Genomic DNA, 12,664 nt, shown 5'->3' with positions numbered 1-12,664 from the left:
TAATGACAGACTAATAACCTATGGTCTGGTAAACCAGCCAATCTGAGGGTGGGTTTTAGCCATTTTGCTCACTGGTCTATGCAAATGTAGCATTGGGTCCCCATCTACAAGTCAGAAATTGGAGACAAACAGTTGACATATGGGTACAACCAGAACTAAGTTAAGGTCATTCATATTCCTTAGGATGACTGATAGTTGTGGTGAATGGAAGGACATTCTTCCACAACATTAATATAATTTCCTTATTACAGATGGGCACTTTTCCACTGTTAATGGACCCTCACACATCAGGACAAATGCTGAAGCAAAAGAAGGTAACATTTCTACAGAATTGCAATTGTTATACAATTTCTTTTTCCTACCTCCTTTGATTCATCTAAATTCTGCATGTTGTTTCTCGCCAGTGTTTTCATTATCTCATTTTCAATGTAACTGCTGATGTAACGATTGTTTCTTATGTCCACCACAAGTAATACATTATTGATTTCCAACATCTGAAGTATGCTAAATGCACCGTGGTCAGTTATTCCACAATTCTGAAGATCTATGGCTGCAAGAGGAATAGATGAGAAGTTATGAAAAGTGAAATAACGTATACATTATCATAACTGAAACATTCTATACTGTAGTTTTGTTTAATTGGCAGCATTTCAGGAAACACAAGTCACTGTAAATGACTTCAGAATATATGTCACAGCAAAAAGTCTGTTACAAGCATATATTAAATAGATATCAAATACACTGAAGCGCCACAGAAACTGTTATAGGCATTCATGTTCAAATACAGAGATGTGTAAATAGGCAGAATACAGCATTGCGGGCAACAACACCTATATAGGATGTGGCACAGTTGTTAGGTTGGTTACTACTTCAACAATGACAGATTATCAAGATTTTAGTGAGCTTGAATGTCACGTTATAGTTGGTGCACAAGCAATTGGACACAGCATCTCCAAGATAGCAATGAAGTGGGGATTTTCCCATATGACCATTTCACGAGTGTAGTGTGAATATCAGGGATTCAATAAAACATCAAATCTCCAGCGTCTCTGCAGCTGGAGAAAGATCCCGCAAGAATGGAACCAACAATAACTGGAGAATTGTTCAACATGACAGAAATGTAACCCTTCTACAAATTGCTGCAGATTCCAATGATGGGCGATCAACAAGTGTCAGCGTGTGAACCATTTAATGAAACATCATCGATATAGGCTCTTGGAGCCGAAGGACAACTCACACACACTCGATGACTGCACGAGACAAAGCTTTACACCTTGCCTGGACCTGTCAACACCAATATTGGGCTGTTGATGACTGAAAACATGTTGCCTGGTCGGATGAGTCTCATTTCAAATTGTATCAAGTGGATAGATGTGTACGAGTATGAATCCATGGACCCTGCATGTCATCAGGGGATTGTTCAAGCCGGTGGAGGCTCTGTAATGGTGTGGGGTGTGTACAGTTGGAGTGATATTGGACCCCTGATATGTCTAGATAAAACTCTGATAGGTGACACATACATAATCATCCTGTCTGATCACTTGCATCCATTCAAGTCCATTGTGCAGTCCGATGGACATGGGCAATTCCAGCAGGACAATGCGACACCCTACACGTGCAGAACAGCTATATAGTGGCTCCAGGAACATTCTTCTGAGTTTAAACATTTCTGCTGGCCATCGAACTCCCCAAACATGAACATTATTGAGTGTATCTGGGATGCCTTGCAACATGCTGTTCAGAAGAGATCTCCATCCCCTCGTACTCTTACAGATTTATGGACAGCCGTGCAGGATTCATGGCGTCAATTCCCTCCAGCACTATGTCAGACATTATTCAAGTCCATGCCACATCATGTTGCAGCATTTCTGCGTGCTCACTGGGGCCTTATACAATATTACGCAGGTGTATCAGTTTCTTTGACTCTTCAGTGTATATGAAACCTGTGTTCAACATTACATAGCAAGGTAACTTCTACATATACAATAGGATAGGTTTCCTAAATCATAACTTGAACTATAATGTGGGATTCTGATGTAGGATTTAAAGATTTCTCTACTGACAAGCCTGATGACACAATAGGGAAGCTGAATATTAGACACTAGTTTTGTGTGTTCATGGAGGAACACTGTTTGTGGAAAAAACATGAGCTTGTTGGTTAGATTCTTTTGTTTCTTGCAGACCAGATTAGTATTAAAGCTTGTAACTGGGAGACTAATAAGAACCATTTTTCCTACAAGTTCTGGAGGCCTGTCCAGGATCAACTGAATAACTGGCAATGCAGTTGTGCCACCTAACCTACAAAGTTTACAACAAAACTTTCTGAGCATCATTTTGCCTGCAAAAACATAGCAATATGTAATTGTGTTGATTCTGAATCTACAATGAGGATTCACATTTTAACGGTGATCAGCAGTAGCAGAGTAATGCAACAAAACATTTTAAAAGTGACGAAAGGAGAAATACCCAACACAATAAAAAACGTCTAGAAATGGCAACTTACGGTGAAATCATAAAAATAAATAAAAATATGACCTGTGCCGGTTAAAACCATCAAACCTCTGCATAAGTAAATTCTGGATGACAGAAGAAATTGAAAACGTTTGTGAGAATTTTCTGGTTTCACTTTTCAAGCAGTAGCTAGCGAACTTGTAACTCAGAAGTTATTCATTGAGCCAGAAAATGAAATGACTTCCAAAATTCATTATTATTTATCCAATATTGACAAAGTTGCAGTGAAAATTAATGATGAGACAGAATGTGACGAGGACGGTGATGATGCTGACGATGAAGAAGAGGATGCAATCCAAATGGGTAGCAATAAAATATCGAATTTACTTGAAAAGAAGACATAAAAACATTAAGATTCAGAAAGAACCCATGAAATTGAAATACCATTCTCATGACATTCAAAAGATCAACATAAATTTTCTCTGTCATTTCATGACGTTGAGGGTGCTCTTAACCAATTTAGCAGCAGTGATGGATCTCCAGTTAAAAAGTGGATCATGCACTTCATGGGACCGGCATTTTTAATGGACTGGAATCAACTGCAAATGCTTGTTTTCAAAAAAAAAAAAAAAATCACTTGAAGGTCTGGTTAAGATTTTTATTCATGGTGAGAAGGTCTTACATCATAAACTACACTGAAGAAAGCTTTGGAGGAAGAATTCAACATGAAATATGTGCTGCAAAGATCCACCACCTGCTGTCTCGAAGAGAGAAGAAACAGGAGTCTCTTCAAGAATATTTTCTCATAATGAGGGAAATTGTCAGCCATGCTTGTATTTATTATGAATCACTATTTCAGTAGGTGAATGATGGCACAGAAGATGACTCAGACACAAAACTTCTATTTCATGATGCTGGAAGTGTGAAAGGGCTTAAGAAAAAAAATAGGCATTACAAAACAGCTGTGAAGACACTGCCAAAGAGAAATGACAGAAGCTATATAACAATGAAAATTTAAACTCTAGTAACAATATTATGAAAAAGAAAGTTGCTACTCGCCACATAGTGGAGATGCCGAGTGGCAGATAGGCACAACAAAAAAATTTGTCACAAATAAAGCTCTGGCCAGAAAGGCCTTTCTCAAGAATAGATCACACACACAAACACAAACACACAACTCACACACACATGACTGCAGTCTCAGGCAACTGTAGCAACTCTGTACTCTATACTCTAGTAAGAAAGATGCTAAAGACTCAAGTAACAGAAATACTAAGAGTACAGCTCGGGAACCAAACAAAAAGTGTTTCAGTTGCAGTGCTAGTGATCACAGGTCAAGTGACTGCAACCACAAGAACAAGGAGAGAGATGCTTCAATTGCAACAAGTTTAGCCACATCTCATCTGAATGTATGAAGAGGAAGAATAATTAAAAGGCAACCAGGAAGGGAAACACTATATGAAGAGTATTAACAGCTCTAAAATCAAAAAGGTATGAATAAGTAACCAAGAGGTGAAGGTGTTAATTGACTATGGCAATCAATTTAATTTATTATGACAATATGTTAATGAAATTATGAATGCTCCAAGCTAGCAAGAAACAGATATAGTATTGACAGGAGTGGGAAAAAATTTCTCTCTCCACAAATGTATTTTATAGGAATTACTGAGGTTGATAATGTGAAAACTGAAACAGATATTGGTATTTATGTGGTTTCCAGAGGCACTATGAATTTAGAAATGGCACTTGAGAACAATCTTCTAGAACGAACTGAAGATTTAATAAACAAGGGCAGAGTTACTATAAGAAGCCTGAAGGGGAAGCTTGTCTTATGTGTATCCATACAGCAGACAAACCAGAATTAGATACTGAAAGCATTCTTAGTGATGAAACAAATGAACACATCAAATGTTTAGTGACTAATTACACACCAACAAAGAAATAAGTCCACTGATGTTAGAATGAAGATTATTGTCAGAAAAGAGGAACCAATATACAGTAGAGCCAAAAGATTGTCACCAGGAGAGAACAAAATTGTTGACAACCATGTCCAGATGTGCCTTGATCAAGAAATTATAGAACTAAGTTCATCTGAATATGCAGGCCAGGTTGCAGTTGAGATAAAGAAAAATACAGAATATCACATCTGTATAGACTACAGAAAACTAAACAGGATCACAGTGAGAGATGTTATCCACTGCCCCCGATAGAAGATTTTTTAGACAAAATACAAGATGCCCATGTGTTTTCCACACCAGACCTCAAGAGTGGGTTCCATATTGATCTCAAAGAGGAATGCTGAAGGTATACCTCATTAGTGACAGAATCACAGCACTTTCCGTTCAGGAGAGTTCCATTTGGGTTATCAACTTCAGCTGTATGTTTGCATCATTTTACAAATACTGTTTTTGAGCATTGGCTTGAGAGAACATAGTATTTATTTCCATGGACAATAGTAATACAAATGAAAATTGATGATGAGGCACTTCAACCTCTTGCTTTAGTGTTAAAGGCTGCAGCAGAATATGGCTTGCAAATTAATTTTACAAAATGCCAGTTCTCGAAAAGAACTGTTGAGCTTCTTGGGTATATTATACAGTGTAGACAAATCTGACCTTCTTCTGAGAAGACAACAGGTGTTCAAAACTTTCCAGAACTGAAATTTATTGCAACAGTATGAAATTTCCTAGGTCTAAGAAGATACTCTAGGGGGTTTACCACATATTACTCTGCAATTGCCAAACCTTTGGGCAATTTGCTGAGCAATAATTGAGTAAGTTTAAAGAAGAGCACAGACAAGCATTCAAGGTGCTCAAAGCTATTCTTTTATCAGATCCAGTTCTCAAAATCTAAAACTCTGTCTGCAAATTATGACAAACATAAATGGGGACACAGGATTTCTGGACAACCTGTGGATGCCAAATGATGCCCATTTTCATCTTGAAGGTTACATGAATAAGCAGAACTGCCATTACTGTGAAAACAGCACCCCTAATGAAGTTAATGAACATGCTTTACATGCCAACAAGGTGAAAGTATGCTGTGCAGTTTTATCACAAAAACGAACAGTGGATCGAGTAACTGTCACTTTGGACTGGTACATTGAGACATTGCAATATTTTGTTCTATGCACACTGAACAAACTTCCATAACTTCAGAAAATCTGGTCTTAACAAGATAGTGCAACATCACACACTAGAAGGCAATCAATGGCAGGTATGTGAGAATTGTTCGGTAACCGTGTCATATCAAGATTCAGTGACATTCCCTGGCTTCCAAGATCCCCAGTTTTGTCCATTTGTGATTTTTTCTCTTGAGGAAACCTTAAAAGCACAGGATGAATTGAAACAAGGAATTTAATATGAAATTTGTGGTATCCCAGCTGAGATGTTGCAGCACTCAATGAGGAACTTCAAGAGCAGATTGGAAGAATGCATATGTGTCTACAGGAGTATGCCATCTACAGGACATAATTTTCAAACACTGATAATTCGAATTACTGTCTCTTTATAATGTTAAGTTGTAGTGGTTCAATTGCAGACAATTAATTTGTTTGTTGGACTTTTCCCTATTTTTATTGGAAATTTCAAAAGCTCCCATTTTTGTGTGTCACCCTGTATTATGTTGGTAGAAAAAACACAAACTGTAACAGCTTCTTGCATATTAACAGATGTAGAAAATATTGTTAAGCTTAAAAATGTATTATATAAAGTGTAAAGTTAAACATTCTTGCTTGATGCATTCAAAAGAATAATCTGTACTATGTCCTGAGATTGTGTTACTCTAGGGACCATACTGATTATTTGATCGTGAAGAAATTTTATTATTATTGTTGTTATTATTAACAAATCTAACAAAATGCTTTTGAATTGCTTCAATGTCTTTCTTTAATCCAACCTGTTGGGGATCCAAAGAACTTGAGTAGTTCTCCAGAATCTGCACACAGCCTTCCTATGTGTGGCTTTCTTTATAGCTGCACTACACTTGCCCATCAATCTCTCAGTAAACTGTGGTCAGCCATTCAACTTCCAGACACCTAACCTTACACAGTTGTTAGATTTCATGTTTTTTCATAATGTTGCACTTAATTGGTTGGCATGACTGAGTCAAGCAGCATGTCATTAATACTACATTAAAACATTACATGAATGTTTCTGCTTGGAAAGTCTTTTAGACAATCCAATATTTCAGAGTTTATCCATACGGTCAGGCTTCTGTTAATGACCTACAGCAAGGTACTGTATTGGATACAATCCTGATGTCTCAGAATATAAATTATCCTTGTTGGCCCTCATCCAAAAACTTGTTTCATATGAGCAATGCTTTCTAAACCCAAGCTGATTTATGGATAGAAGTCTTCCTCTCTCTCCAATAATCATCATTAAGATCTGTCCAAAATTTCAGTTTCAGTTTCAGCCAGTTTTGTCCAGGTATATTGCTTTTGGCTGCAGATTGAAATTTGCTGAATCAACGGACATTACCAACCAATCGCAGCTCTTAGCATTTGTCCATTTCATTAATCAAGATCAAATAGTAAATCAGCTTTTTTTTTTTTTTTTTTTTTTTTTTTTTTTTTTTTGTGCAAAGAATTAAGTGTGTCTACTAAAGGTGAGGACGTTTTCAACATTGTAAATGATTATTTTAATAATAAGTGCTAGTTAACATGAAATTTGTGTGTAGGCATTTGTACAGATGACACCCCTTCAATGGTAAGCTGTGTTAAGGGCCTTATTTCAGTCGGCAAAAACATTGGGAGAAAAATTGAGAGGAGTTTTAGAGCAAGTCGTCCAGATGGTAAATTTTATTGAAACAAGACCTGTCAAAATCCATTTATTTGAAAAAATTTGTATTGATATGGAGGAAAACACAGATGGTTGCTTTTACACAAAGAAGTCAGGCAGTTGTCGAGGGGGAAAGTACTTATCTGTGTGCATAAGCTACAACAAGAACTTCTCGTGTTTTTCAAAGAAATGAAACATTTACATTTTTGCAATCTTCTTCAGAGTGATTTTGGATTGCCACATTGCAGTATTTGGCCAATATATTTCAGCAGTTCAATATTTTAACACTAGCATGCAAGGGAAAGAAGTGTTTCACAGAAAACTACAAATATAGAAAAGAAAAGCTGTTCAAGGTAACTTGGAAATGTTCCATCGGTAAGGAGCACGTGCATATATGAAATACTTCCAATAGTAGTAGATCATTTAATAAGTTTTTAAGAGAAACTGAGTACATATTTTGCATACCTCAACACTGAACAGTATGACTGGATTTGAAAACCATTCATGGAAACTTCAGGTGATTTTGACTTAACATTAACAGAAGAAGAACTGGCAGCTATATCTACTGATCATGGCCTGCTGATTAAGCATAAGGAATTGTCTCTTGAAGCCTTTTGTATTTCTATAAAACAAGAAATTTGTTGATACCTAAAAAGGCTTTGAATATTTTACTTCAATTTCTGATGTCATATTTATGTGAATTAGGATTTTCTGCCCTTACCACAATTAAATGTACAAAGAGAGGAACTCTTCATTCAATGTATTGACAAGGAAATGAGAGTTTGCTTTCAAATACATGCCCAAATATTGAAGAAATCGTGAGGACACATCAGGCTCATGTTTCTCATAAACACTAGAAAGAGTAAACGTAACGTACGTTTAATCTGTATTGCATTACTACTTTACTCTATAATTTGAATTAATCATTAGTTTTATTGTATTATTTCATTTCAATACGTTTCGCTTAATAGTTTCTCTTGTCTTTGGTCTTGGCAGGATAGGAGCCAACACGGTACTCAGCTGTCGCATTTGGGTGGCAATCGTGCTTCGTGAAACTCTCACATTTTTTATACAAACATTATTTGCTCATATTGTGATAATGTATGTTTTTTATTAATATAAGTTATATTTTCTGTAGTCTGGACACAAAATTCAAAATGAAATGACTTAATTGTTATTTATTTCCTGTATTGACTGTTGTAAAATATTCCTCAGAAACGTGTACAGTATTCGGCCACCAGTGTTATGTTTTATTTTTACTTCATTATACAGGGTGTTACAAAAAGGTACGGCCAAACTTTCAGGAAACATTCCTCACACACAAAGAAAGAAAATATGTTACGTGGACATGTGTCCGGAAATGCTTACTTTTCATGTTAGAGCTCATTTTATTACTTCTCTTCTAATCACATTAATCATGGAATGGAAACACACAGCAACAGAACGTACCAGCATGACTTCAAATACTTTGTTACAGGAAATGTTCAAAATGTCCTCTGTTAGTGAGGATACATGCATCCACCCTCCGTCACATAGAATCCCTGATGTGCTGATGCAGCCCTGGAAAATGGCGTATTGTATCACAGCCGTCCACAACACGAGCACGAAGAGTCTCTACATTTGGTACCGGGGTTGTGTAGACAAGAGCTTTCAAATGCCCCCATAAATGAAAGTCAAGAGGGTTGAGGTTAGGAGAGCGTGGAGGCCATGGAATTGGTCCGCCTCTACCAATCCATCGGTCACCGAATCTGTTGTTGAGAAGCGTAAGAACACTTCAACTGAAATGTGCAGGAGCTCCATTGTGCATGAACCACAGGTTGTGTCATACTTGTAAAGGCACATGTTCTAGCAGCACAGCTAGAGTATCCCATATGAAATCGTGATAACGCGCTCCATTGAGCGTAGGTGGAAGAAACTAAAATGAGCTCTAACATGGAAATTAAGCGTTTCTGGACACATGTCCACATAACATCTTTTCTTTATTTCTGTGTGAGGAATGTTTCCTGAAAGTTTGGCCGTACCTTTTTGTAACACCCTGTATACAGGCATCACATATTACAGGAGTAGTCTCGGCACAAAATGGTATAGGAGTATGTAATATATAACAGAACAGCATTTTCTTATTTGCAAACTTAACTCAAACAACATAAACAATAATAAATAAAGAAACATGCCCCCAATAATAAATAAAGAAGCATGCCCACTACCACAGCTACAGAAGTTTTCAGGCGACAATTATAACAATCACAACCTTGTACATTTTAATACCTTGTATGTAGTCCTTTTTGCTTAATCACTTGTTCCAAGCATTTAGGCATGCTGTGAATGAGCTTTTGTCTATAATCTGGACTTATTTGTCGCCATTATTCCAGTATTTGTTCCTTTAAAGCTTGGTTTGATGTCACTGGCGTGTGTCATATTTTTCACTTCATTTCACTCCAAAGATTTTCTATTGGGTTCAAGTCTGGACTCTGAGGAGGGGTATCCAGAATCTTATAGCAATTATACAGTGTCCATCGTCTTACAATATCCACTTTATGCTTCAGATCATTGTCTTGATACAATATGAACGTCCTCAACGTTCTCCTTTAGGAGGTTCAGATACTTATGCTCGTCCATTGTACCTTCAATGAATGCTAATTTGCCTATACCAGATGCTGACATGGAACCCCAAATCATGACACCTCCACCACCATGTTTAACTGTGGGTTGCAGGTGCTTCGATTGAAATTCTTCACGTGGTTTTCTCCAAGTCATACGTCTTCCATTTGAGGAGAACATCTTCAGATGACATTCATTGACAAAAATTACTTCATCCCACCAACTGACACTTTTGTTTACATGCTGCTTTGCGAAGTCCAGTCATTTCTTTCTATTCCTCCCATTTATCATACGCTGCTTCCTGCTTACTCGACCATTACTCTGAAGCGAGTGACTGCGTGTGAAATCGCTCTCTAAGTTTTCATATATTTTTAGGTTTCAGACACATATATTAACGGTTTTTGTGATAATATTTACTATATAAGTGATGTATTAGTGGTTTCTTCATTCACCTCTGCCTTTCTTGTGTTGTGACCTGATATTTGTGGGTGTTTCGTATCGAGCAACTTAACCTCTTGCCTGTGTTTACATTCCACGCTGACCAGTTGCAGCTGTAGCGGCGCATCGAAAGCTAAGTACTAATTAATTGTTTGTGTATAGTGGTTTATTTAGGAACTTTAGTAGTCTTCAACCGGTGTTCTTGGTGTTTTCTGGTGAAATAATTTCAGAAGAACCTTTTGGGAACTGTTTTCAGCTTCGTTACTGTGTCATTAGACGTTTGATTCTCTTTCTGTATTAGTCTTTTGTTATAATCACATTTGTTGTTTATTAATACTGTTAATAATAGTAGTTACTTCCCTTGTAGAGTAAGTTTGTGATTATTTTAGTCAGGTTTTTAACATCATCTTATTGTAGTAGCGGAACTTAGAAAAAGTAAAATTTTATCATGAGTGAGAAGTGTGGGCTTTGCCGTAGGTTCGTGAGTAGTGGATTGCAGAGTGAGACTTGTTCGAAGTATTTTCACTGGGGGGAATGCAGTGGGGAAGCCAGTGGGCATTCTGGTGAGATCCTCTCCTGGAACTGCAGGTTATGTAGCAAGAGTAAGTTGATAGAGGAGCAGGAGCGTAAGATCTGTGCCCTTCAGGTGCAGTTGAAAAATGCACAGGAGGAGCTAGATAGGATGAGGAGGGAGAAGGGGGTTGGGGAATGGGAGCTGGCTGTTGGCAAGAGATCTGCTAGGAGACGAAGATTTTCAGATAGTTTTACTATTGGTGTTTACAATAGATATGACAAACTGTCAGAGTCTAGTGGAGAGAAATCTCTAGTAGCTGTAGATGTAGGAAGTATGCAGCAGACCTCAGTAGTTACTGTGCCTAGAACAGTTGCAAAATCGAAGAGGAAGAAGAAGGTTCTGCTGTTAGGTAGTTCTCATGGCAGAGGTGTAGGCCAGCAGTTGCAGGAAGTGCTGGGGAGTGAGTACCAGGTCACCAGCATTGTGAAGCCTAATGCAGTGTTGGCTCAGGTGACTGTTAACATAGGGGGGTTATGTAGGGATTTTACTAAAGAGGATCAGGTAGTGATTGTGGGTTGGGCTGGTAATAGTATTGATAGGGATGGGGAGTATAACATAGATGGTGACCTGGAAAAGACAGCCACTCAGACTGGCAACATGAATGTGCATTTCGTGGAACTGTTTCAGCGTCACGATCGGCCTCGTCTTAATACAGCTGTCATGTGTAATAACATGAGACTTTGGGGTGCGCTGATGACAGAAAGCATGCGTCACATTTCAGTGGTGTTGGTGGAGTCTATCAGCGGGACGGGTTTCACTAGACATGGCCTGCACCTCAACAGGTATGGGAAGAGGAGGTTGGCAAAGCTTATAGGCGACAGCATAGGTGGGGTTGGTGGGATCACTCATGGGAAAATTCCTGCAGTAGTGGGTGTTAGAGCTGCACCTTTTTAGATTGAAGTCAGCTGATAGGTATTCCTGCTTAAGGGAAGTCTCTCTAACAAGGGAATCACTTTTGACAAAGCTTAGGTATCCGAGTAATGAGGGAATTAGTATATTTCATCAAAATATACAAGGTATTAGAGATAAAGTTAGTGAACTGCTTATAGATGTTGACTCTGAAATTATTGGTATATCTGAACACTTCCTAAATAAGGAGATAATTCAGAGGCTTCCTTTACCAGGATACAGGTTGGCTGGCAGCTTTTCGAGGAGCTCTTTGCGGTGTGGGGGAGTAGCCATGTATGTGAAAAACGGCATCCCATTTGAGTCAATTGATGTTTCAAAGTACTTCACTGAAAAGGTGTTTGAATGTTGTGCAGGTGTGGTTAAATTTAACGGAGCCAAACTTCTATCTGTTGTTATTTATAGATCCCCAGACTCCGATTTCACAACATTTTTGCTAAAGCTAGAGGAGGTTCTTGGTTCACTTTATAGGAAATACAAAAACTTAGTTATATGTGGTGACTTCAATATTAATTGTATAAATGATTGTGCAAGGAAGAGGTTGCTGGTAGACCTCTTTAATTCATATAATCTTATGCAAACTGTGTTCTTTCCAACGAGAGTGCAAGGGAATAGTAGAACAACCATAGACAACATTTTTGTTCATTCCTCATTACTAGAAGGGCATTCTGTTAGCAAAAAGGTGAATGGCCTTTCAGATCATGATGCACAAATTTTAACTTTAAAAGATTTTTGTGCTGCAACACGTGTTAAATATAGTCATCAGCTCTTCAGGAAAGCTGATCCAGTTGCCGTAGAGACCTTTGTAAACCTTATAAAGGAACAAGAGTGGCAAGATGTTTATAGTGCTGATACAGTAGACGATAAATATAATGCTTTTCTCAAGACTTTTCTCATGCTCTTTCAAAGTTGA

At 37.8% G+C, this 12,664-nt stretch overlaps 1 protein-coding gene across 1 annotated transcript in view; it reads right to left on the bottom strand.

Moving 5' to 3' along the window:
• Positions 1-323: 323 nt before the first annotated feature.
• LOC124613752 (centrosomal protein of 78 kDa-like) overlaps positions 324-12,664 on the bottom strand; it is a 191,025-nt gene continuing 178,684 nt past the window's right edge. Inside the window, exon 7 of the mRNA XM_047142467.1 lies at positions 324-550. Coding sequence (XP_046998423.1) covers positions 324-550 — 227 coding nt within the window. The remainder of the gene's footprint in view (positions 551-12,664) is intronic.

This window comes from Schistocerca americana, chromosome 4 (genome assembly GCF_021461395.2).
Source record: "Schistocerca americana isolate TAMUIC-IGC-003095 chromosome 4, iqSchAmer2.1, whole genome shotgun sequence".
In the NCBI taxonomy this organism is placed as follows: domain Eukaryota; kingdom Metazoa; phylum Arthropoda; class Insecta; order Orthoptera; family Acrididae; genus Schistocerca; species Schistocerca americana.
Note: the sequence above shows the minus strand (reverse complement) of the source record. Positions and strands in the feature narration are given on the sequence as shown.